The following is a 27,054-nucleotide window of genomic DNA, read 5'->3' as shown; positions in this document are numbered from 1 at the left end:
TTGAGAGTGAATGCTAATGATACTTTATGTCCTTGTTAGGATTTGAATACATTTTAAAGTTGTTTGGTGTGTCTCTTAGACCATTCCATTGGATGTTGCCTTGAACTGAACCTGCTCTGTGAGATTGGGACTGAAAGTTTGCCTGCACCTTGTCCGGGAAGGGCTGTGGAGTTCTAGAGCGCTTATCCCAGTAAGCAGATTGGGCAGACTTCCTCTGCCAAGTTAGGGACTGAATTCAATCGAAGAACATTCTTTTCTGGTCACGGCTCTGTTTGTAATTGGCAGAGGGGAATAAAAACTCTCTGAACAAAGAAAACAATCCTGCCATGCACCAACAATGTGCTGGAAGAACTCAGCGGGTCAAGTAGCATCAGTGTGGGGAAAGGAATTGTCGATGTTCCAGGTCAAAAACCCTGCATCGGGACTAAGAGTGGAGATGCCCAATAAGCGCGCACGTTGCAGTCCCGTTTTAAGATGAGTGTTTTATTAGTGAAATACGGCAGTGCATTGAAATAGGGCTGGAAGTGGGGCAAGTGTCCAGACTCACCATGTCAGGTACCGTGAAGTGTATAATGTCCACGCTGTCATTTTAGAAAAAGAAAGCAATTCGCAACCGCATCCCGAAAAGCACAAAACTTCCCGCATTGGGAATCGCAAGTTCAAAAATGGGAAATGCTGGAAATACTCAGGTCAGGCACCTTGACCCAACTAATCTTCTGTTGGGGAGACTACCGGTTGCCTGCGTGTGATTCAAGTCCAAACCCTAATGTCCTCGGAGCCAAATGCCCCGTCAGGGTCACCCTTATCAGCATTGGAGCCAGGGTAAATGAGACACTGGGGAAGGGGTCTTCAAAATCCAAATCCAATGGGGATGAATAACAGCTTCAATACAAGATAAAAACAAAGGGAGGCATGGAAATTAATGTAATTAATGTCGGACTTTAGTTTAATGACTAGCTAACGCCCCACTTCCCCTACACCCCTCTGTTTTACTGAGGAGTCGTCTGCAATCCTATCAGCTAGTCATACATCAGGGGAAGAAAACTGCTTATTGACTCCTCTGTAATTCCAGTGACTATAATGCAAGCCAGGTGAATTGGGCAGAGTCTGATTGGCTTCTACTGTTGCTCTGACATCAGGGTAGCAGCTGATCTCCGAACCACTGGGTCAAAGAGCTCTGCCTCAGTCTGGGCTTGATTCTCTTCCTTCGACTTTGATGAGTACTTGGGAGCATGAGGTACGGGTGGGGTCAGGGGCAGTCAAAATCCCCCCCCCCCCCCCCCCCCCCCCCGTCAAACATATTTCCCAACCGTGGAATTTGCCAAATTTGGGACGATGGTGGAAGGCCACCGATCTGAGAAATCAAGTCAATACCTTCAGAAGAGAGGTGGGTGGTTGTATTTTTGTTGGGGTGCATTGATATGATGAAGAAAACTGCTGCACTTGCCCTCTCTTGAGCAGGGTCAACCCTCAGGCTAATGAATTGGATGTTGCTGGGTGCAATTTGAGAAGAGTCGGAGGGTGAGACCCTTCGACGTCAACACCACTAATGGACTGCACTAAGAGACACCAGTCTGTTCCCTCACTGTCTCGCCCTGTTTAGCCAAACACAGACTGCATGCTGGTCACCAGACAGATCTCGGCTCTTTCTCTTGTGGCTGAGTCTAGTACAATGCGTTTATGCTTCTTTTTTTGCCATTGCATTCAGCATGCCATCGCTTTTTGTTTGAAGGAGTCTGAGAAAAAGCCTCCTATGGTAACGTATCTCATTAGTTCAATCAATCTGTCTTTAATTTTCTTTTTTTGAGGTGGGTGGTTGCAGGGAGGGTGTTGAAGCAGGATGGGTATGAATGAGACTGCATTATTCCTTCCTAAACAACAGGCCCAAGTTGGCTTCAGGACAATCCAAAGTATCTACCTTCCATGCTTAAACTTGATGAGAAATTTTACCACGGAGAAATAACTCGCTAATGATCCAGAAACTTCAGTGTTGAGCTTTCTTGTATAGAAGTACTTATTCCCAACTGGGCTACATTTTTGTTTGGAGAAAGTGACTCTGCTTGGCCAAACTATGGAGCACGCAATGTATATGAGCCCATTAAAAAGTGATAATATTGAGAAGTGCCCACCTGCTGCTTTAATTGTGGTTTAGTTGGGGCATTCTTACACAATTTTGGTCACCAAATTGGTATTGGTTTATTATTGTCACTTGTACCGAGGTACAGTGAAAAACTTGTCTTGCATACCGATCATACAGGTCAATTCATTACACAGTGCAGTTACATTGAGTTAGTACAGAGTGCATTGATGTAGTACAGGTAAAAAACAGTAATAGTACAGAGTAAAGTGTCACAGCTACAGAGAAAGTGCAGTGCAATAAGGTGCAAGGTCACAACAAGGTAGATCGTGAGGTCAGAGTCCATCTCATTGTATAAGGGAACCATTCAATAGTCTTATCACAGTGGGGTAGAAGCTGTCCTTAAGTCTGGTGGAACATGCTCTCAGGCTCCTGTATCTTCTGTCCGATTGAAGAGGGGAGAAGAGAGAATGACCTGGGTGGGTGGGGGTCTTTGATTATGCTGGCTGCTTCACCAAGGCAGCGAGAGGTAAAGACGGAGTCCAAGGAGGGGAGGCTGGTGTCCGTGATGCGCTGGGCTGTGTCCACAACTCTCTGCAGTTTCTCACGGTCCTGGGCAGAGCAGTTACCGTACCAAGCCGTGATAAATCCAGATAGGATGCTTTATATGGTGCATCGGTAAAAGTTGGTGAGAGTTATAGGGGACAAGCCAAATATCGTCTGTTTTCACGTTTTATTGCCCTCGATACATAATCCTGCAGTTCATGCCTCGTTCTCCTGATGAATAAATTTTAATCTGTTGAATGTAAATGTAGATGACCAAACTTTGCCTGTTCAGTTGCTATGGGCAAGGATGCAGAAGTGGTTGTTCCTGCTGCCTCACAGCTCCAGTGATCCAGGGTCAATCCTGACCTCTGGTGCTGTCTACATGGAGTTTGCACGTTCTCCCTGTGACCACGTGAGTTTCCAGTTTCCTCCCACAAGTCAAGAGGTGCTGGTAGGTTAATTGGTCACTGTAAATTACTCCTCAGTGTAGGTTAATGGCAAAAATGATCATGGGGGAGTTGTTGGGTGGGTGAGAGAACAAGTTGAAGGGGTGCAGGGGAAATAAGGAGGAGGGAGGGAATGGGATTGGTCTGTTGTGAGCTGGCATGGACCTGATGGGGTAAATGGCCTTCTCTTGTAGAACTTTGAGTTCAACGTAGCTTTAAAGCTTTGATTCATTCTATGAGAGAAAGTAGTTGCAAGGTGAAATGGTGAAGGTGTGTCTTTGTATCACAGTTTATCATGTTAGTAACACATGATGAGTTCGTGTAACAATTGCTGCAGCGTCACTGCGATGACATCCCACCAGTGGCCATGAGACAGCCAATTAATCAATGCAGTGAGGAAGTCAGGAGAATCTCCCTGCTTTTCAAAGCTTCTCTGGACTGATTACAGTTTTGACCACTGATGTTTTGAATCCGAAGTTTCAAACAATCACTTTTATTTTATTTTTATAATTTTTTTTCAACTTCCAGCCTGTAGCTTATCTGACTTCCCCTTCAGAATAGACTTGGCAAAATAGCTGCCCGACCATCCAATGCATTCCACAGTCGAAATTCCAAAACTTCCCCTCCCTGGAAGGCTGTGGGAAGAAGGTGAATAATTGTACATTTGACCAGATCACGACTTTGAACAAATTACGAGCATTTTGAGTAAGTATTCACATTTCTTTAAGGCTGATTCTGAAGGACCTTTCTAATGTTGACTGCAAGCTACATCTCTTTGCAGTTTGCTGCTGCATTTGACTTGTTTGATATTGCCTCCAGACAGCCGTGGTACTGGCAGAACCATTAGGCTGGGCATCCTCTCTAGCACGTTGATCAGTGCACTCCCCCATCCCATCCTCTTACACTGGCCATTAACGATTGTCTATGAAACAAGCAACCACTGGCAGTGGTCTGCAAACTATCTTCTCCTGTGATCCAGTCACCTGCACCCTGAGCTTTCAGCAAAGCGACAGAACAAGTTGTGTAAACTTTTCCCTCACCTCGAGGATCTCAATGTCTGGGTCACCATACAGAACCAAAAGCCCATTTAGACCATCAGACTTGATCCTAGAACAGTCCCACTTGTGGTCAGGGTGTGATATTCCATCAGTTCCCACCCTGAGAGATTGTCAAGTTTAGAGGAAGGAAGAAAAGATCTGGATCTATCACTAATTTTCAGATTTCTCTCTACGTTTGAGAGGTAAACATTTGTGCTTCAGTGGGGTGAAGCTCAGTGGGCAACCCTCTGGAAACTTTGGTTCCTGGTTAGGTGAGGGAAGCCCAGAAGACTGCCTGGGTGGAAGATCTCAGGAAACCTGCCAGAGCCCATTGTCTGATTTGTGGTCTGGCTTCATGCATTGTAACTGGTTTGTGTCAGCAGATCCCCTCCTGGTGGCAATGAAATCTTGGCTCTTGGTTTTGCCCCTTGAGGCTGTGTTGGAAGTATATACGTGGGGTTTTAGTTCTTGAAATATATTTTAAAAACACAAATTTGGAAAAAGTATGAAGTAATATTTGGCTTGGTGGTATAATGGGTGTATAGGATGTACAATTTTACTCTCTGGGCTGAACTAATGGTTTAAACCCCCCGCCCTCCCCCACCTTCATTGTACTTTCTAAGTGAAAGCAAAATTGAGCCAACTGCAAATCCATCAGTGGGCAGTAGGCCATAGAGCAAATCTCCTTGTTAAATGTCATTATTGCACAGAGCACAATACAGTCATGGCTTACTGGAGGGAAACAAATATTCTGTCAATGCTGTGGGACTGATAATAGCCACGGATCCAGGAACTAGCCCTTTGGTAGATTTTCTTGTGTTTGCTCGCCTGGCTTGTTCAGTCGTGTTATGGGGATTTGCACTATTGAATCGCTGCATAAGGTGGCAATCAAAATATTAACGTCTTCTCGAAGCAGTAACTTGCTATGTAAGTTTAAGTCTTTGCATGAAGTTCCTTAATCCTACTGGGGTACAATGTGACACTACAGCTGAAACTCCTAAACACTTCGGTGGTTGGCAGGTTGGTATTGGTACTGGTTTATGATTGTCACATGTACCAAGGAACTGTGGAAAAACTTAAGTTTTGTTTGCCATCCAGACAGATCATTTCAAAACTGAAGTTCTTTGAGATAGTACAAGGGAAAATCAGTAACAGAATGCAGAATGTAGTGTTACTCTTACAGTTACAGAGACAGTACCATTCAAGGTGGGTTGTGAGGCCAAGAGTTCATCTTCAACAATAGGACTGTTGAAGGTTGGGGCTAAGGCAGTCATTGGAGGCTGAGTGAGTGGTGGTTGTCTGTTGAACACTTTGTGGTGTAAAGCCTCGCGCTATGTACCTGAGCACAAAATCTTTCCAAGTGAAGTCCTGGTGGTGTGTTTGCAGGACATGTTGTCTTTCAGATGAGATGTTACACTGAATTCCCTGTGGTGGTACCTCAAGGCAAAGATCCCGCTGCACTACTCAAGGTGCTGGAAATGATTCTCCCTCAACCAAAATCACCTCAAGCAGATTAATTTGCTGGTTCTTCCCTGCCATTTGTGGGAGCTTGCTGTGTGCAGATTGTTATTACAATTTCGGTATCGCCATAGCAACTACACTTCAAAGCCACCTTATTGGTAGTAGAGTTTTGGAACATATGGAAGTCAAGTGTAACTTCACTGTCCATGTTTTGCCCAACCTGAGCACTCACTATTCCAGGAGGTGTAAAAAGACCAAACTGCTGAGGCGGACAGTGCAGGAGGCTCCATTTTCCCTCCTTTCCTAGACCCAAATATCCGTGCTGGTAGAGGGTGCACTGGGGGTTGCAGAGTCACTCAGAGATTCTGAGTGACCAGGCCACTGTGGTGGATAAAGTTGGTCATTTAAGTGAACGTACAAAATGAAATACTTCAGGGAAAGTGGTACCTACAGCAGAAGAAGCGATTAACTGGGCATTCTTCTGAACCAAGTTGCTGCCTTCTGATACTTGTTAAAGTGTCTTTCAACTGTAGCTTACGAAGGAATAATGCAGTCCAACGTGGAATGGCATCTTTTTACTTTTTCATGTCATGTACAAATCCTTTTTGATTTTATTTCTGTGCCCCATGCAGTACCTTTTAGGCTTGCAGAGTGACCATGAGTGTCTTTTCCATCCCAATGCATGTACCATTCACTCTATCACACCAGGAGTTAATGTGAGAGTTCCTTTCAATTTTTAATCTTTTTTTTTGGAATGCTGTAACTACTGTCTTGCAGTGTCATTGACCATATCTTTGCTTTTCCTCCTTTTAAAAAGAAACAACTAACCTTTAAATGAACATTGTATTGAATTAATGTTTAAATTGTTGAACTGTGCAAGGTTTGAAACAGCCAAGCCACTGGTATTGAATGTAACGGAGGAGTGTTTTACCCCCATGTTCAGAGCCACTTGTATAGCAGAAACGTTTGGCCTCCAATATTAATTTCATTCTCATCTTTGCAAGTGCTCAGTTCGAATAGAGAACTAATTTTGATTCTGAAAACCTCTTGTTTTTTTAATTGGTTACAAGTGATTTTTGTAGCCGTCTCTCACATTGATGCTTATTACAATTTGCTCAAATTGAGACTGGTGTTACTTTTGAACATGTTTAGTCTCTGGGAGCTTAATTGACATTTAAATTGGTTTATTATTGTCACAGATATAGTGGGAAAACTTTGTTTTGCATGCCATCCATACAGATCAGTTCATTACAACAGTACATTGAGGTAGTACAAGGGAAAGCAGGAACAGAATGCAGAATAAAGTGTTACAGTTACAGAGAAACATACAGATAAATTCCTGCCCAGTATTTCCAGCATTTTCTGTTTTCATGGATGGATGTGTTCCCCTTGCACCACGTTGGACTATCTTTCTGAGCTAACGTGACCAACAAGAATAGCTTTACCATTTCTGCTGCTTCAATCAAAAGACCTCCACCACTCTCCCCTCATCTGTAGGAATGTCCAAACGTCTAATGTGTTTAAGCAGCATCCTGGCTGTGTTCTTTGTCCAAATTGGTTATTCTTAATGCAGAATAGAATTAAGGCTGGGAAGATGGCCATCTAGTTCATTGGATCATCTCCAGGTTGACAAATCCTGTCAATCCCATTTTTTTTGTCTTTCCAGTGTCTGTCCAGTTCTCTTTTGAAGCCACAACTTCCGTTTCCACTGGCTCTACAGGGAGTTTAAAATTTTTCTCCTCAAATGCCCTTGTGTCTTCTGCCTACAATGTTAAATCTGTGTCCTGTCCTTGAGTCCTCTCCTACCTTCCCTCTGTTCCCCCTTCTCTAAACCTGTCAAGACCTTGTCCACCTCTAACAAATCTCCTCTTTACACCAAAGAGAACAATCCGAACTTCTCTAGTCTAACAGAGTCCTTCATGTTAGTCTTAAGTTTCCCTTTCACCAGCTTGAACCTGCAATTTTTGTTCCACTATAACTGGAGAGCTCAGAAAAACAATCAGATTCCTTCCTTTAAAATTAAAAAGTAAAGCTTATGCTGAAATTGTGCTTTAAAAGCTTAAAAAATACAGGCTGGATGATCTCGGCAGGCTAGGCAGCATCCGTGAAAAGGTGACACAGCTGTCTGGCCTGAGGAGTATTGATAGCTTTTTCTATTTTTATATCAATTTCCTTTTCTTATCTTTATCTGTTCTTGGTCCCCTATCTTTATTTGTAACATGTACACCGACTCGACCAAACGAGTCCTCCCTTAAAGTGCTTCTCTGAACAAAAAAAAAAGCCACAGCATTACAAATCAATGCATGTTGGAACAAATTATGATTGGTTTATTTCTTAAATGGCCCTTTGGTGAAATTAGGTCTTCAAGGGTATCTAACAACTGGTTTCTGAATGCACTTTTAGCAGCGGTATTGACAGCATTTCATCAAACCCTGGTTTCTGGTGGAATTGAGATTCTGCAGACAATTCATAGTACAGTGAGCAAGGTTAATTTTCGATAAGTTTAAAGAGCAAACACAAACGATAGCAGCATGTCCCAATGAAAGTGAGCGAATTGGTCCAGAAAGGCGCAGTGAGTGACAGACACAGAGATATAAATTTTGTACTTAAAGTGAATTATCACTTTGTTGCAGTCACTAAATGTGATTTACCCAGGCATCTCCCCTTTGGATGGTCACCATGTTGTAACCACATGAAGCAAGGAGCAAATCCCTCACTCAAATCAGAGCAAAGAAGGAAGCCATTTAGCCCTCTTACCTGAGCCGGCTCCTTGAAAGAGCTCCCTAATTTGTCCCCATTTCCTGCTCCTTTCCCCGTGTATCAGTGACATTTTTGGAACTTCAATGTGAATGGGTGCCTAAATTTCTTTTCAGTGAAGTTAAGAATTTTCCCCACTAACCACCAAGATTTTTCAGAAAACCTGAATTTTTAGAAAAGTTTGGCTTTGGTATTTGAAGCTTCAAGACTTGCTTTGATTGTTAGTTGCCCAATGAGTGACAGGAGTCAAATAGTAGTCCTGGTCATGTTGTTGTCCTGGTATCTTGCTGCTTGGTTGCCGTCACATCTTGATGAACAAGTCCTGTTCAAAGGAAGCATATCATAGTCACAGAGTTAGGGTCATGAGTCATAGAGCAATACAGCATGGAAACAGGCCCTTCGGCCCAACTCATCCATGCTGACCAAGATGCCCATGTAAGCTAGTTCCATTTGGCCCATATCCCTCTAAACCTTTCCTATCCATGTACCTGTCCAAGTGTCTTTTAAATGTTGTTATTGTACCTGCCTCAACCACTTCCTCTGGCAGCTCATTCCATATAATCACCACCCTCTGTGTGAAGAAGTTGCCCCTCAGGTTCCTTTCAAATCTTTCCCCTTTCATCTTAAACTTATGCCCTCTAGTTTTTGATTCCTTTTCCCTGGGAAAAAGAGTGCATTCACCCAATCTTTTTACACACCTCTATAAAGTCACCCCTCGGTCTCCTACGTGCCAAAGGATAAAGTCCTAATCTGCCCAACCTGTCCCTATAACTCAGGCCCTCGAGACCTGGCAACATTCTCATAAATATTCTTTGCTCTCCTTCCAGCTTTAATGAAGTCTTTCCTATAACAAGGTAACCAAAACCGTAAACATGTGCAGCCTCACAATGACTTGTACAAGTGCAACATAATGTCACAGCTCCTGTACTCAATGCCCTGAGGGAAGGCCAGCATGCAAAAGCTGCCTTCACCTTGTCTACTTGTGATGCCACTTTCAGGGAACTATGTACTTGTACTCCTAGGTCACTCTGGTTTACACCCTCCCTGAGGCCCTAACATTCACTGTTAAAGTCCTACCCTGGTTTGACTTCCCAAAATGTAACATGTCATCCATATCTGGATTGAACACAGTTTGCCATTCCTCGGCCTACTTACCCAGCTGATGAAGATCACCTTGGCTCCACCCATTGATGGGTTTGTTCTTGTCACTTTGCCCTCCCATCTCCCACCCCCACGCTGATGGCATCCCTTGGTTGATTGGTCTGTGCCTGTCCTCTTCTGCACAGTCAGAGATGGGATGACTCCTACCTACCTTGGGCTGAAAGCTCAACTCTACCATGTGGGTATTGCTAGCAAGATCAGCATTTACTGCTCTGACTTTGTCGTCTGATCAGGAATAAAGTTAAAACCCAACCACTGTCAGCTTCCACATCCATATATCTCATATAGCCTCCTGCTCCTTTCTCCTTTATGTTCTTTCAAATATTCATTTACAGAACAAGGAACTCACTGTCCGTTATTACCTGTTCCCAGTTTTCCCTTCGGAAAGATAGTGGTAAACACTGCCCTTTGGTTTATGGAGTCCATCTGGGATTGATACTTCCGGAGCATTGCTGGACAGGGAGTGTCAGGGTTTAGATTTAGACCCAGTTTGTCTAATGTCCCTGCAAATGTTTCAGTGAGTTGCCCCAAAGCAGATTGTACGCCGCAGAAAATCACGGTGTGAATCACAGTATGATTACTCATTGCATATTTGCATTTACAGAAGATCGTATCATCCTTGAGTCTTGGCTAAGCAGCCCCTCCAAACAGTCACTTCTTACTTTTAATACTGATGAGTTGCAGGAGATTTGTTCTAAGCCTCTCTGTAACTTTTCTCTTGATTTCTCACCTTGTTCTTAGCCAATCAGCCAACTGGTCTGGATGCCAAACCTGTAATTTGAGAGAATTCTGCCTCCCATTTGCCCATACATGCATCACCTGATCTGCTGAAGTAAAGGAACTTTGTATGTGCTTCAAGGTCACTCAGCTTGTAACCCCTCAGCCTTTTGGAGGTTGTTTGTGTATGGTGGTGTGAGTGGACAGATTTCGTGCCACTGATCCAAATTAGGGGTTAAAATGGGTATAAAAGGACAAAGTGCCCCTGAAACCTCTAACCTATTCAGAATTGTGCACCTTTAGAGTCTTAGGAGGTGGTATGGGAAGCTTTGGATTAAGAGAACTATTTTTTTAATGCGGGTTTCCTTTTGCTAACCAAGTTCTAATGTATTATACTTTTATGCAAGAGATTCCCTGAAAATATTTAGTTTAAGAGCATCTGAAGTGTGCTTAGTAATGTTTCTACACCTTCAGTTATACAGCAAGTCCCTTGTGCAGCAGACTCTCTGTTCTCACCAGCACTGGACATGTGTTAAGTTGTTCATTTTAGCTTTGGCACAACTGTAACACTGGTTGACTTGAGCAGAAAGTTAGTTATGTAGTTCATTGGACATCCTCGTTGCACAGACCAGCTCCCAATACAATTGAATAAACTGGGAGAATTTAAAGGAGATTGTTGAAGTTAATTTTAATGGTTGTAGCTTCCAGCATTTTGAGAGAGATGAACTTCCCAGTCAGTTAATAGGTTAGGACAGTATTCATGATCTTATTACAGGCACATTATTCTACAGAGTTAATGACTGGAGCCTTGGACCTTTAGCTTGTCAATGTATTGCTAGTTTTATCCGGTTGGATTGCTTATTTCTGAAGTTATACTAGTGGCTATTTCAATCCTTGTTACTGGCAGCTGTCTCCCTCTTGAACCCCACCACCAACCCTACCTCACCTGGTCTGTTTCCAAACCTGAGATTTTGTTTCCCTTCTAACCAGATTCGTTATAGGAAGGATAAGGTGTTGACCAAACAGATTCCCTGCTTCCCCTCAGTGACTCAGCTGAAGGACCTTGCCAATGGATGTGCAGTAGCAGCGCTGATACACCATTACTGTCCTGATGTGCTACGTTTGCAAGGTGAGTGAGCACTGTATCTTCTTGGGAATGGATTTAAGCAAAATCCAACTGTGGAGGTGAATCAGAATCGCGTTTATTATCACCAGCTTGGATGTAGTGAAGTTTGTGGTTTTGCGGCAGCAGTACAGTACAAAGACACAGAACGACAAGGTAGTGTTCGTGGACCGTTTAGCAATCTGTTGGTGGAGGGGAAGATATCTTTATTAGTCACATGTACATTGAAACAGTGAAATGCAACTTTTGCGTAGAGTGTTCTGGGGGCAGCCCACAAGTGTCGCCACGCTTCCAGTGCCAACGTAGCATGCCCACAACTTCCTAACCTATGCATCTTTGGAATATGGGAGGAAACCGGAGCACCTGGAGGAAACCCACACAGGCACGGGGAGAACATACAAACTCCTTACAGACAGTGGCCAGAATTGAACCTGGGTTGCTGATGCTGTATTAGCGTTACGCTAACGGCTACTCTAGAAGCTGTTTCTGAATTGTTGAGTGTGGGTCTTCAGGTTTCTGTACCACCACCCTGATAGTAGTAATGAGGAGAGGGCATGTGCCAGATAGTGAGGGTCCTTGGTGATGGATGCTGCCTCCTTAAGGCACCGCCTATTGCAGATGTCCTCGATGTTGTGGAGGGTCGTGCCCGTGATGGAGCTGGCTGAGTCTACAGCCCACTGCAGCCTCTTGCGATCCTGTGCATTGGAACCTCCATACCAGGCTATGATGCAACCAGTCAGAATGCTCTCCACTGTACATCTATAGAAATTTGCAAGAGTCTTTGGTGAGATACTAAATCTCCTCAAACTCCTAACGAAGTAGAATTGCTGGTGTGCCTTGTATCAATGTGTTGGGCCCAGGATAGATCCTCTGAGATGTTTATGCCCAGGAACATGAAGCTTTCCATTTTTGGGGGAAAAGACATCAAAACTTGGGCCATGAATACAAAATAATCATGAACGCTTCCAATGGGGTCTTACAGGGAACTAGTTTTGGGCAGGAGGTGGTTAGAAATACTAGAAAGGCACAGCAGCTGAGATAACACCCATTGAGAGAGAAATGGTCAATGTTTCGGGTCGACGACCTTTCCTCAGAAATGGAAAGGTGAGAGGAGACATTGAGGCAGTGAGGTGGAGGTCGCAAGAGAAGAACAAGTATTAATTGACCTTTGATATTTTGTGTTTCCTTATAACATAGAACAAGGTCATCCAGCCCATTTGAGTGCCCCACTAATTTTCCCTGTAACCCATTCTCCCCACGTTCCCATCAACTCTCCCGGATTCTACCACCCAACTACACACCAGGGGCAACTTACAGCGGCCAATGAACCTACTAAACCGCACGTACGTGGGGCTGTGGGAGGAAACCGGAGCACCCGGAGGAAACCCACACGGTCACAGTGAGAACATGCAAACTCCACGTAGACAGTGCCGGAGGTCAGGATTGAACCTGGGTCTCTGGAGCTGTGGGGCAGCATCACTACCTGCTGCGCCACTGCATTCTGTCAGCAAGCGCGATGATTCCGTGCACCATGGGATGTGGTTTTCCATAGGGGAAAGTCTGTTGTGAAAGAAAATGGGCAACGGTGCATGGACCGTGAAGTCCCTGGGTTCTCCCTACATCTGATGCACTGATACAGTGGTTCGGATGTCCAAAGCTATCCAACACATGTGGACACACATGCATTTGGAGGGCACAGGACCCTCCAGTAGAAAAGGTTTCATAGGGCAAGTGAGATCTGTTTCATTGATGGTTAGAGAATGCCGCCTGCTGAAAGCGGTCCTAGATTGTGGGGCCTGGTGATGGGAGGTTGCTTCAGCTGGGTCCCTTCACTGGGTGGGATGTAGACTTCCCAACCCTGGCCACCCCACACACAGTAACCGATCCAACCCCACCTCCCCTGACAACAGATTATTGACAACTCTTCACCTTCCACGTTTGCCCAGACACTACCCTCCGAGCCCTGATTGTTTTTTTTTCCATACCCCACTTCACCCCCTAAAGTTCTTGACACCACCTCCATGATCCATGAAATGGGCCTGAATCCTAAAACCTTCCAGTGCAGGACTTTCCCACGACCATTCTGTATTTCACAAGGCCTGAGTTCTACATAACACAAGAATATTGCAGTAAAAACCCTCTGTAGTGACTTGGAAAGATCCAACTGCATGGAATTCATCTGTGGCAGGAGAGGTGGCAGATTTGATAGGAGTCTTCAGAAGTGGGAAAGGGCTTCATAGGAAGTTGGAAGTGGACCAATGCAGAAGAGCAATTTGGGGTCCAAAAACATAAGAACATAAGAAATAGAAGCAAGAGGAGGCCATCTGGCCTGCCGAGCCTGCTCTGCCATTCAATAAGATCATAGCTGATCTGGCCGTGGACTCAGCTCCACCTACCTGCCTTTCCCCCATAACCCTTAATTCCCCTACTATGCAAAAATCTATCTAACTGTGTCTTAAATATATTTAATGAGGTCGCCTCTACTGCTTCCCTGGATAGAGAATTCCACAGATTCACTACTGTCTGGGGAAAGCAGTTTCTCCTCATCTCAAAACACAAAAGATGGTCTCTTGTAAATCTACTGGGTTATTCAGCAAAACCTCTTTACCTCGAGAGTGGTTTGAATGGAAGTCTGTGTACCACAGAGAGATCTTGAGGCATTTAAAGGGGAGGAAACCAAACACGTGCGCGGAGAGAGAGGGAGAAAAGAACGGATTACGTGGATGGATTTTGAAGAGGAGTGGCAGTGGATTGGTGCAGTGTTCAAACCCCAGCATGAACCTGTTGTGTGGTAAAATCAGTGAACTAAAATTTTGTTTTTGGAACCCAAGTGTTGATATGAAAAGTAAGCTTGGCTCCATTGAGTTCACTGAGCAAATACTTGATCGTGATGCAGATTAGTTCAGCTAATAGTGAATGTATAGTTCACTCCTCAGTAGAAGCCAATGACCAGTATCCAAAGAGTACAGACAGCCTAGAATTCCTGGGATGATTTAAGCTGAGTTGTTTTTGGACCCTGAATTGGTCTTCTGCATAGGTCAACTTCCATCTTCCTATGAAGCCCCTTTCCCACTTCAGAACCCAATTGAGTGTCTGTTTGTGTATCTGGTCTACCCTTGAATGCGATTTGCCTCAAGCTTCTCCCTGTGGTACACACTCACATTCTAACAATCATCAGGTTAAAGAAGTTTTGCCCAAATTACCCTGTGAATTTACCAGACACCACCTCCATGTTTTTGGACCCTGGTTTGTAAATGGTGTGTATCCAGGGGTTGGGTTCTGTGTAGCATTCTCTCAGACACTTTCTCGATGTACACTTTCAAACATGAGTGGCTTCGATGCATGGTAGATAGACTGTATAGGTTTGGCACATATGACTGTAAAGAAAGATGTGCTGATTATTGTATTTCCTTTTTTAATGAAATTTTATTTTTGATATTAAAGAACGTCAGGTAAAGTAAATGGGAGAACTGAACACTGGTTGAAGGTCTGTGCACAGTGGTTTCCCTGGTCTCTTTAGTACTTGGTTGTCTCGGAGCTAGGTGGTAGATTACTGCTTGCATGTTAGTATTTGTAATGACCATTCTTCAAACGTTTTTGCTGCCTCCCCTCCTTCCCCTTTCTCACTCTCTCTTTGCAGATATTTGTTTGAAGGAAACGATGTCTGTAGCTGACAGCCTTTACAACCTGCAGCTGATTGTGGACTTCACGCAGGAGTATCTGGGCAGCTGCTGCCACCTGGGTCTGGAGGACATGCTGTACACCCCACCAGTGTTAAAGGTAATGGGTCGGTCTGCGCAAGGCCACATCAGTCAATGGTAGCATTGGTGATGGGCGTGGAGCCTGGGGCACTAGATAGTGCAGAGCAGCACGAGGTTGGTGTCACAGTGACACACCCAACACTTCAACCAGTTGGGTCAATGAGGACGGGGCTGAGCTGGTTGATCCAGGGCTTACAGGAATCTCCCGCTTTGCTGTCCTTCTGAGTGGTAATCCCCACCCAGAACTGAGAAATTAAACCTGGTTAACAAGGATTGTTAATGGGCATGTGTGAGAGTAGAGGTTACAGGGAAATAATTCAGGAATGGGATTGGTGGGATTTCTCTGCGAGCCAACATATATTCAGTGGAACGAATGATGATCTACTAAGTCATAAGGAAATATAACAGCATGATGGGTACCTAATTTCATTCCATAAATTTTTGTACATCTGTTATTTTTGTCCTGAGCCTTTGAGGCGTTGCGGAGTCTAATCTCCCTTGCTCGAATAATTTTGGATTGTGCAATGCTTGTGTTTTGCCTGCTCACTCCTTTGCTTAGAGCTCGGTTGGTTTTGTTTCTACCCAACTTGCACTTTGGTAATTCTCTTAATTTTCTTCAATTTTGAGGCAATTTGGCTCCAAATTTATTCAAATTATTGACTCAGAAATGAAGAACAGCTGTGTATGTTATCACCTCAAATTTTTCCCAAAGTTTTAATAACTGTGGATTACTTTTAAGATCATTTACAATGTGGGCCAGTTGTTTGTACAGATTGGGCCTGAAATTCCCTCCCTGAACTTTGTTCCTCTCGTACATCCTTTTAAAAAGCTGGTTTGAGATGTGTTTGACTGTGTGTTTGGTGGTATTTAGTGTTACTGTGAAGCAGTTTGGCCCATTTTACTGAGCTAATTGTGGTACAAAAGTGCAGGCTGTTGCCTGGTAGGGTAGTGGCAGATGCAGTTGCTTGTTCATTGGCATTGATTAAGGGTTTGTCTGATGGTTCCTGGTGTGGGTTGACGAGCTCTGCTCAAACATTTGTTTCTTGTAATATGGAATGAGGCCTTTTGGTCCAGCAAGTCTGTGCTGGCTCCTGGGGCTACCTCATTCCCCCACTTCTTTCGCTGCAACCTATCCTCTGTCGTATGCTCATCAGCTCCCATCCAACTCTCCTGTAACCCAACAACACACTAGGGGTAATTTACCAGCCAGTGCAACTTTGGGATGTGGGAAGAGATCGGAACAACCCTGGGGAAACCCACGTAGTCATAGGGAGAAGGTGCAAACTCCACGCACCACCTGAGGTTGGGACTGTCAGGGTTTCTGGAGCTGTGAGGCAGCGGCATTGACTGCCAACATGCAGTTTCCCTTGGCAGAGCGCAGATCAGGTGTGTTGGAATGGTCCCAGAGATGAGGGTTTGTGCGGTGGCCATTTCAGTTGTTGCATTCCCTTGAATCTTGAAGATTTAAGGGTGATCAGGGTAGATGGAGAGCAATTGTTTCCTCAGTGGGAGGATTTCAATGGGCACAACTTCACCATTGTATGAAATCTTTCCTGGCATCACTCATCAATGGGTGTGGGGGAATCTGGAACTTTCTCCCCTTTTTATAAGGAAAACTGAGGCTGGGGATTGACTGAGAGCATGAAAACTGACGATTGAATTTCTATTAGGCAGGACATTAGGGGATATGGAATGAAAATAAGTAGGTAGAATGCAGTCTGAGAACAACCCAAGACTTGTTAGAAGCAATGTGCATGTTTGCAGTGAAGCTATTGCTGTTCTGTAGGTGGTTAGAATTGAGATCAGCTGCCTCATTGCACAGTGGGGCAGATTAATATTGGGGGGTGGGGAGACCCCCCCTTGTAATGTTTTCATTGCAAAATCTGAGCTTCAGTATCCAGTGACAATACCCCCTTCCCTGCCCCAGTAAACAGCCCTTCCAGTAGGTGGCTATGGGAAGTTGGGTAACTATGGTGCTGTAAAGCTTTCTTTACCCCCATATTTCCTTACAATACAAGAGGAGGCCATTCAGCCCATCGAGTCTACACAGGTGCTCAGAGAAATCCCATTCTCCTACCACATGAACCAGCAGCCCCCCCCCCCCCCCACCCCACCAAATCCTACCACTCAATATTAGGTATGATTTGCAGTGTCTGATTAACCTATCAATCAGCACGCCTTTGGGACGTGGGTGGAAAACTGGAGCAATCCAGAGGAAATCCACGCGGTTGCAAAATACTGAGGTCGGAATTGAACCTCAGTCGCTGGAGCTGTGAGGAAGCGGCTCTACTTGCTATGTCACTGTGCTTACCCCCTTTGGGGTGCAGGCTTGTGACCTGCAGGGCTGGGCTGGGCCCCCTTGTTATTTAAGATGGTTGGAAGAGGAAGCCAGATTTGGATCAGACCTCATCGACCATCAGTGGGGTTCTCACAAACCTCTTAACTTGAGAGAACCTTTCCCAGACATTGGTGCCATTTGGATGCTCCTAGTCTGGCCCAGTTCTCATATCCCTGTCAAGAAAAATGGGTGATTTTCCCAGTTAATCTGCTTTTAGTGATCACTATGGGGATATAATCAGATCAGCTCCCCCACCCTCCCAGTTGTGCTGTGAGGTCGCTACCCTCAGCTTGCACACCCAGATCAGACATTGGACCAAAGTTTCACCTGAACTGTAACACCTTCGATGTGTGTGTAATCTGGCAAAGTTCTTCCAGTTTTCCCAAAGACCTGCAGCTCTTGCAATGACTCCCACCAGATGCAATCTACTGATGTTCTTTAGGATGGCAGATGGGTCAAGGTTTCTCTGGTATTGAGGAAGGGGACATAATCTGGGGGACAGAAAGCCAAATTTAAGATGAGGATTATTGAATGTTCTGGAGTCCTATTTGATGGGGGGTTGAGAAAAGTCGAGGTCTGTGGATGACTTCTCCCCAAGGTGCGTAGCTAGTACATGGCATAGAGAGAGGAACCTAATCTCTTTTTCCATTCTCCTTCCTTGCCTTGTGCTGTGAGTAGACTAGGAGGTTTGGACTGATGCATTTCAAGTGTCTGTCTTCCTTCACAGATTAACATCTTGACATTTGTGGCTGAGCTGTTCTGGTGGTTCGAAATCCTGAAGCCTGAATTTGTCCGTCCAAGAGAGGTTCCGGATCTGGAAGGTAAGCAATGTTGTCGTTGGCTGTCATGGTAACTAGTTAGCCTACTGGAGGTAAATGGAAGTTCTATGAGATGCACTTTCCAGCCACTGAGGAAGATGAAATGACCCAGCAAGTCACTCCACATATACTGTAACCACTACATTGAAGCAGAGAGAATTAAATAGGACAGACCACCAGGCGTCCGAATTCCAACACGGCAAAGTTGCTCCCAGCCCCCTCGACAAACACCTGGGGACTGGTGTCTGCATGGAGAGCTATCCCACAGACTTGTCGAATGATAACCTGACATAATCCTACTTGTGGTATCAGACTCCTTCTCCGTACCCATCCCAGCAGCAGGACAGACCCACCAGAGGGCTGGCGCAGTGATGTACAGGGTGGAAGGGAGTAGCCCTTGGAGTCTATCACGTTTGACTTGAGGTTCCATATTCTCACAGTATCAGGTCAAACACGGCAACAAAACCCCCCTCAGCTGATGAAATTATGGAGTGACAGAGCAGAGAAACTGGCCCTTTGGCCCATCTCGTCCATGCCGACCAGAGTCCCTACCTGATCTAGACACGTTTGACCCATGTCCCTCCTGAACTGTTCCTATTCATGTCCCTGTCCAAATGTCTTTTTAAATGCTGTAATGATACCTGCCTCTGCCACCTCCTCTGGTCGATTTTTCCATTTACGTACCACTCTGTGTGGGAAAGAGTTGCCCATCAGGTCCCCTTTAAATCTTCCCCTTCTCACAAATCTATGCCCTCTTGTTTTAGACTCCTTTACCCCGGGGAAAAGATAAGGTGGATGGTTGTGGTCTTTGCTCCTCATGATTTTATTAAGTTGCTCCTCGAGTTCCTGCACTCCAGGGAAAATAGTCCCAGCCTATCCAGTCTAGCGTGCGGGTTAGGGAAGTTGTGGGCATGCTATGTTGGCGCCGGAAGCGTGGCGACACTTGCGGGCTGCCCCCAGAACACTCTACGCAAAAAAGATGCATTTCACTGTGTGTTTCGATGTATATGTGACTAATAAAAGATATCTTATAACTCGAGCCCTCCAGTCCTGGCAAAATCCCTGAGAATCTTTTCTGTACCTGCTCCAGCTTAATCACACCCTTCCTATAGTATGATGACCAGAACTGCCCACTGTACTCCAGGTGCTGTGTCACCAACACCTTGTACAGCAGTAACATGACATCCTAACTCCTGTACTCAATGCCCCATCTGATGAAGGCAAGCGTGCCATACGCCCTTTTCACCGTCTACCTATGTTACAACTTTTAGGGAACTATGTACTTGTACCCTTAGGTCTCCCTGTTCTACAACACTCTCCAGGGCCCCGCCATTCACTGTGTATGTCCTGCCCTGGTTTAATTTCTCAAAATGCACCACTTTACACTTGTCTGAGTTAAATTCCATCTGCCATTGCTCTGCCCACTTTCCCAGCTGATGGAGATCTTTTTGTAACTGCAGGCAACTTTCTTCACTGTCCACCACACCACTAATTTTGGTGTCATCTGCAAACTTGCTCATCATGTCACCTACGCTCCCATCCAAATTGTTAATATGGATGGCAAACGATGCACCTCTGCGGTAAACTCTGGATAGCAACCTCCAGTGTCCTCATAGAGTCATAGAACAATACAGCACGGATACAGGCCCTTTGGCCCAACCAGTCCATGCCGACCACGTTGTCCACCCAGCTAGTCCCAATTTCCTATGTTCAGCCCATATCCCTCCAAGCCCTGCCCCTCCATGTACCTATCCAAGTGCCTCTTAAGTGATACTGTTGTACCTGCCTCAATCACTTCCTCTGGCAGCTCGTTCCATATACTCACCACCCACTGCATGGAAAAAGTTGCCCCTCAGGTCCCTTTTAAATCTTTCCCCTCTCACCCTAAATCTATGCCCCCTAGTTTTGGACTCCCCTACCCTGGGGAAAAGGACTGTTACCGTCCACCTTATCTATGCCTCTCATAATTTTAAATATTTCTGTAAGGTCGCCCCTCATTCTCCTATGTTCCAAGGAATAAAGACCTAGCCTGGCCAACCTCTCCCTATAACTTGGGCCCTCTAGTCCTGGCAATGACCTTGTAAATCTTTTCTGCACTCTTTCCAGTTTAAGTACTCAAGAGTATGGCCTCACCAATGACTGTCAACTGAAAATTAATGTCCCAACTCCTATACTCAATGCCCTGACTGATGAAGGTCAGTGTGCTAAATGCCTTTTTCACCACCGTGTCTACCTGTGACACCATTTTCAATGAATTATACACTTGTACTCCTGGGTCCCTCTATTCCATGACGTGTCCCACCATTCATAGTATGTCCTATGCTGGTTTGACTTTCCAAAATGCATCACTTCACTCTTCTGCAGTCTAACTCATTGACTGCCATGAACCTGATAATGAGGCAGATGCAATGGAACATAATCCCCTCTGAATCGTGATGGGGGAACTGACTCCGCTCATCTTAAGGTGATGCTTGCGTTCTGTGTGATTCTTCTGCGATGTGTGGTAGTGAGAATCAACCCAATGTCTCCCTTTGCAGAACTGCCAGGAAGTGGACCCAACACGCCCACAGGAGCAGAGAGCAGCAGGTAGGTCTTCAGTCTGGGTGGTCCTTGCAGCACAGCAGAACTTCCCAAGTTGCGTTAAATCCAGGGATAGCACGGAGGGGGAGTGAGGAGAACACCTTGTCTGCCACCACGCACTCGGCAGCACTGATAGTTGGGGGAACGACCCCAGTTACAGCTGGCAACCCAGAGGTTTCCACTGTGGAACTGCACAGCACTGCAGGAGGTTGCCACCGCCCACCACACCCATGAAAGCACTTTCCAACTAGTCCTGCCCTCACCTGTCCTTCCCCTGAAATTCCTTGCATTTTCGGAATTTTGCTGGCATTTCAGTTATTGAAACCCATTGACAGGTATGTGCCCTTGGTTTTTTTTCTTGTATCGCCTTGCAATGCGGGAGGCTGTTCAGCCCATCGTGCCATCAATCCCATTCCCCTCTTAGTTTCCTGTGAGCTTTTCTCTCTTGCATGGCCCATCAAATCATCCCTCCCCTCGCCCCAAATTCTCCCACCTCCCACCGACGCTAGGGGAAATTTACAGTAGCCGATTAACCCTCTGACCCTCTTGTCCATGGGATGTGGGAGGAAACCAGAGCACCACGTAGTCACAGGGAGAATGTGCAGACTCCACGCAGACAGCACCGGAGATCAGGATGGAACCTGGGTCGCTGGCGCTGCGTGAAGCAATTTTTGTTGCATTTTTATATTGTTTTGATATGACTGAGAAGATATAGCCTTAAATTTTAAAAAAAATCGGAAGTTTAGCATTACGAAGACGAAACATGGAGACTTGACTTGGGGCTGAAGCCAAAATTTTTCAACTGTCCTTTCCTGTGTCGATGCAAGACGTTGATTCAGTTTTGGGTCTTGAACCCTGTGTGTTAAAGGCTGCGTATGGGTGAAAGCACTGTTGCTTTGGCAATCCCGAGGAACAAGTGTTGGCTTCCCTCTAAAAGTGAGAGAGGGGAACGGTAGCGTTTAGTTGAGAAACAAAGGACTGCAGATGCTGGAATCTAGATGAAAAACACGATGATGCTGGAGGAACTCTTTAGCCTTTAGTTGTGAGTATTGAAGGAGAGGAAGAAGACAGGTTCATGCAATCTGGGTTGAGTTGGGAATGGGGTCTGGATAATTACCGTGGAATCGTGGCACCCATTACAAGATGTGCGACACAGACAACCGTGTTCAAGTGGAGACACAGGAGACTGCAGGTGCTGGAATCTGGAGCAACACACAAACTGCTGGAGGAACTCAGCGGGTCAGGCAGCATCTGTGGAGGGAAATGAACAGTTGACACTTCGGGTTGAGACCTTCATCAGGTGTTCAAGTTGCAGCTCGCAGCCTGGGATATTCTATTGTCGAATTATTGAATGGGAACAGTGGAGGGGGCTCCATTACAAACCAGTTTAGGTCCCTTAAATAAAGATGTAAACCTGAACTGGATCCCTGCCAGTGCAATCAGTGTTCAATCACAGAACATTGATCACATTGCTGCAGATCGAAGTCCTGTTGGTTGGATGGAGACGGGCAACTTGGCAATGTTTCAAAAACCAGTCTCCTTTTACTGAATGCCAGGTTTGACTCGCACAGCCTGCATTTCAATGTAGAGATCGTCAGTGTTGTGCATTGGGAGGAGGTGGAGGAGAGGTGTGGAACATTTTTACCTGACAAGGAATGTAGTGTTAATTGGGAGGGGGTGGTGTGGATGAGGCGGGGAGGTGTCAAGGGCTGTTACTTTCAGTTGCCAGCCTGTAGGATTTTTGGAAATGTGTAACTCACCCCCCTCTGACCTGCATCTTTCTGCAATGTAAATGTTATTGTGGAAACAGATGTTTGTCAAGTTGCACTTCAGCGGAGAGAGCTGGTGACAATGTGAAGTGCCTAATCATTTACTGGAGCAGACACGGATCATAAAAAGGCTCCCTTTCCTAACCTGGCCCCTCACTCTAGCCTGACTCTTCGTGTTCTTTTGCTGACATCTGCCTCATGTTGAGTTTGATTCTGACAATTTGAACTGGGATACAAGTTGCACAAAGTGTAGGTCTGAAACCAGAACTTTTTTTGAAAGTTTTATAAATAATCCAATGTATTAATCAACTGGCTTTTGAGCCAACACAGTGTGGAAATGGGGACAAGGGGCCATACATCCCCCTCTGTATTACCTGGAGAAGGTGTTGGTGAACTGCTTTAACCACCGGAGGCTTTGTAGTGACGTATCCGCAGGAGGCAGTTCTGGGACCCTGAGCCAGTGATAATGAAGGATCAGAATTATGTTCCTCATGACACGCTGTGCCAGTGGATTCGGCATGTATTGTTGTTATTTCCTCTCCTGTGGTAGAGGCTGTGCAGGTGTGAGGTGGTGTTGAACCATGGTGTGATTCTATGGGCTGTAGTCACAATGGACTTGCTCTGTTCTTGGCTGGTATGAAAGCAATGGGCCAAATGTCCTCCTTTGCCCTGAATTCCCACAACCTGGTTCCAGTACCTACTCTGCCAGCCTCCTTTTGTAACGTTGAGGCTATCTAAACTTCCTCTGTCCGAGTCCCAGCTCGTGGTCTGTTCCGTTCCAGTGGCTTCTCAGAGCTCAGCCCAATGTTGGCTCCTTTTCCAGCAATACCTCAATACCCCCATTTCATATTTACTTACGCCATAGAAGGACATTCAGCCCATCAAATCTATCCCATCAATCCCATTCTCCCATTTATTTCCCTTGAATTTGTTGTCCCTCGGATTCTTAACAACTCCCCTGCCCCACTTTCCTGTCATCCACTGAAGCCAGGGGTTTATTTACAGGAACTGATGAACCTACCAACACGTCTTTGGGATGTGTGAGGATATCCGAGCACCCGAGGGAGACCCACATGGTCACGGGGCGAAGGTGAAAACTCTGCACAGACGGCGTCCGAGGTCAGGATCGAACCCGGGTCTCTGGAGTTGTGAGGCAGCAGAACTACCTGCTGTGCCATCATAAACTCTATAATCCATTTGTTATCCCAATATTTGCAACCTCCTCTATTTCTATAACCCTCAACATCTCGGTCCCTTTAATTCGTTCCACCCACTGCCCAGGTCCTAAATTCTGGAAGCTCCTCTCCATCTCTTTTTTTTTCCTTTTAAGACGTGCAGTGGTTTTGCCTCTGGACTAGTGGCCAGAATCCTGGACCCTTGATCCAGAGATGCAAGTTCAAAGCCCACCATGGTTAAATTCAAGTAATTCAATAAATCATGAATTTTAAAATCCAGTCTTGTTGAATGAAACTGCTAGAACATTAGTGAACCGGTTAGATTTTTCAATGATGCCCTTTAGGGAGGGGAATCTATCCTTGCCTTGTCTGGACTATATGTGACTCCAGACCCATGAACACAGTTGACCTTTAGTTACCTCCTCAGATCAGGGGTCATTAGGGATGGACAATAAATGCCGGCACCACCACCACCAACAACAACAACCTCATCCTGTAGAACTTGTGACTTTAACTGAGCTCCCTAATGTGTGGTGCAGAGGATGTTTTCATTAGCAGGAGAGTCTACGACCTGAGGGCACGGCTTCACAAGAAAGGGATGTCCCTTTAGAAAGGAGATGAGGAGGAATTTCTTCAGCCAGAGGGTGGTGAATCTGCGGAATTCTTTGTCACAGAGGGCTGAGGAGGCCAAGTCATTGGGTGTATTTATGGCAGAGGTTGATAGGTCCTTGATGGTAAGGGAGTTTAAGGGTTATGGGGAGAAGGCAGGAGAAAGGGGTGGAGAACAAAAATCAGGCATGATTGAATGGTAGAGCAGACTCAATGAGCCAAATGATCTAATTCTCCTCTATCTTATGGTCTCACTACCCTGTTTTTGTGTCTCATAACTTGTTCACCTCCAAGTTCTCCCTGAGCCTCCTCTGGTTCAAAGAAAACACCCAGGCTATTCAGTCTCTCCTCGTAACTAAAGCGTTCCATCCCAGGCAACATCCTGGTGAATCTCCTCTGCACCCTCTCTAGTGCAGTCACATCCTTCCTACAGAGTAATAGCCAGAACTGCAGACAGTATTTCAACTGTGGCTTAACCAATAATTCATAAATTTGTAGCAAGATATTGCTGCTCGTATATTCTGTGTGGCTCACCATCAAGTTCTGTTTGTTAACACTCTTGTGCCCTGCTTCAAGCCATTTTCTGCATCCACAGCACTCGAATAACATGAGTTGCAGAGGTCCTGGATTTGGGTCAGTTCCCGTATCCTGCAATCCCCTATGTTGCATCAGTGGCTGGGTTTATTAGAATGAACTGGCCCAGCCACAGAGCGAGTGGATGCCCAAAGCAATCGTCTGCCTTTACCCAGCCTGCTCGGACCACGTGACAAATGCTAATCGCTTTCATTGATTTTTAACCTATCTGCTTATTTCAGCCATCTTCCTGCCTTCCTGCTGAAGCAACCATTTCTGCCTGTGGTCCAACAGACTTCTCTGGGAAGGAGCAACGCAGGTAATGGAACTTTCTGTCACCGTTGCTTTCCCTCGAGGTATTTGGCCCAAAAATCGAAAGTGCCGTCTGCTTGGATTTATCCTAGAGTGTGTGGGAATTGAAGATTAATTTCAGTAACACTGCTGTGAGCAGCACAGTCTGTGCGCAGCTTCAAGGCTAATGATGTTTTCTTAGTTTGGATAATTGCATTGCAGTGACATTTGTAACAGTAATTTACCCGTGGCAATGCTCAAAATCCATTGAGGTTTACGATCATCCAGTGTATTTTTCTATGCAGTTGGAATCTCTGACTTTCTCCTTAGTTCCAGCCAGCAGTAAGTAACATGTTGCAATAGCTGACATAGTAAACTTGTGTGGGGAAATGTTGGAGGCAATGTGAATTGTCTTAGCTGCATAGTGACATTATTGCCTCCTGAGTGAGAAAAAGGATTCCATTTGAAACAACTTATTTGGTAGAAGAAATTAAAAGCACTAAGTGTGCTGCAGTAATTCTGCTCCGCCATACGTCCACGATAATAAGCTGCTTTGTGGTTGCAGCATGTCATTAGAGCAGTTCCATTGAACTTCCTTGCAATTTGCTGTTAGTTGCCTATTATTCTGTAATTATGACCTGCTGTTAGAACTCCACACCCACGGGATATTTCACAAATGAACAGCAAAGGAGTAAACTTGCACTGATGACTTTATTTAAACTGTCAAGAATCTGTGCATTTTTGATGCTGGATCACTTAAAATGTAATTTAAACACCCTAACATTTGTCCCCACTTCCTGATGCTGGCCCAGCCTGTACGTTCCGTTCTAGTGCCGACTGCCTCTATAAAATCTGTAGTACCTCTACAGGTGGGAGTGTGTAATTACAGTGTGACGTTTACATCACTTGTTCCTGTTCTGAGCATAAACTTTAGATTTTCTTTTAGAGGGAATATCAAATAAAATTGGGCAAAAAGGGTCAGATGTATATGATGGGCTAAATGGCTCATGTCTGTGCTGTACAACCCTGTGACTCTAAGATACAATGATTTACTTTAGTGACTGACTTATCTCTGGTTTCCAAGAAAAATATCACAGAAAATTAACTTTTACATGTAATAAAAAAAAGTTATGAATCTCAATTTTTTTAGGCTGACTTCCAGGTTGTATTTGACAGATTTTAAATATAAGAGCAATATAAAAGAAATACGTTATGATTCATTATAGTACATCACAGTTTTCAGTGAAGCTTTGTTTTCCTGATGCTCGGCTGTGGGTCAGACTTCTCCTGGCATCCAAGAGTTAATGTACTGATGTAAAATATCAAATGGTAGGTGGTTCTTCACTGGATTAAAAGTCAACAATTCTAAGGTGAAATACTAAAACTCAGTGTATTGAGAAGGGAGAACTTGACAGAAGCAAACTCAGCTGTTGATGTGGGAAAATATTATTTCTCTTAATGGCTGCCTTTTGATGTGTGGTTAAGGCATCAGTCGTAGCTTGGCGGGGAGAACTTTTTCATCACGAGCTGGAAGGTCGTATGTTCAAGCCTTACAGTGGAAGCTCGGAAGGCACAAAATCCCAGCGCAGTACTGAGGCGAGTGCTACACTGTTAGAGGCACCCTCTTCCTAAACACACATGCTCTCTCAGGTGGAAATATTTAGGAGCAAGACAGATATTCCCCTGTGCCTAGGGAAATAATTATTCTCAATCACAGAAGCAGATTACTGCTTCTTGTGCCCTTTGGTGTCTGAGGGAGATGTTACATGAGCTCAAGCCTCATCTTCCACATTGTAACCAGACTGAAGATCTGTG

The 27,054-nt window shown here is 45.1% G+C and overlaps 1 protein-coding gene across 2 annotated transcripts in view; it reads left to right on the top strand.

The window, feature by feature from the left end:
- Positions 1–27,054, top strand: part of camsap3 (calmodulin regulated spectrin-associated protein family, member 3) — a 199,321-nt gene that overhangs the window by 143,977 nt on the left and 28,290 nt on the right. The window contains exons 6-11 of one of the 2 annotated variants that reach the window (XM_052041822.1): positions 1,709–1,756; positions 11,193–11,331; positions 14,966–15,105; positions 18,152–18,245; positions 20,780–20,828; positions 25,191–25,267. In XM_052041822.1, the coding sequence (XP_051897782.1) occupies positions 1,709–1,756; positions 11,193–11,331; positions 14,966–15,105; positions 18,152–18,245; positions 20,780–20,828; positions 25,191–25,267 (547 nt within the window). The remainder of the gene's footprint in view (positions 1–1,708; positions 1,757–11,192; positions 11,332–14,965; positions 15,106–18,151; positions 18,246–20,779; positions 20,829–25,190; positions 25,268–27,054) is intronic. The other variant, XM_052041823.1, reaches the window with a different exon arrangement.

This window comes from Pristis pectinata, chromosome 31 (assembly GCF_009764475.1).
Source record: "Pristis pectinata isolate sPriPec2 chromosome 31, sPriPec2.1.pri, whole genome shotgun sequence".
Classification (NCBI taxonomy): Eukaryota; Metazoa; Chordata; class Chondrichthyes; order Rhinopristiformes; family Pristidae; genus Pristis; species Pristis pectinata.
Note: the sequence above shows the minus strand (reverse complement) of the source record. Positions and strands in the feature narration are given on the sequence as shown.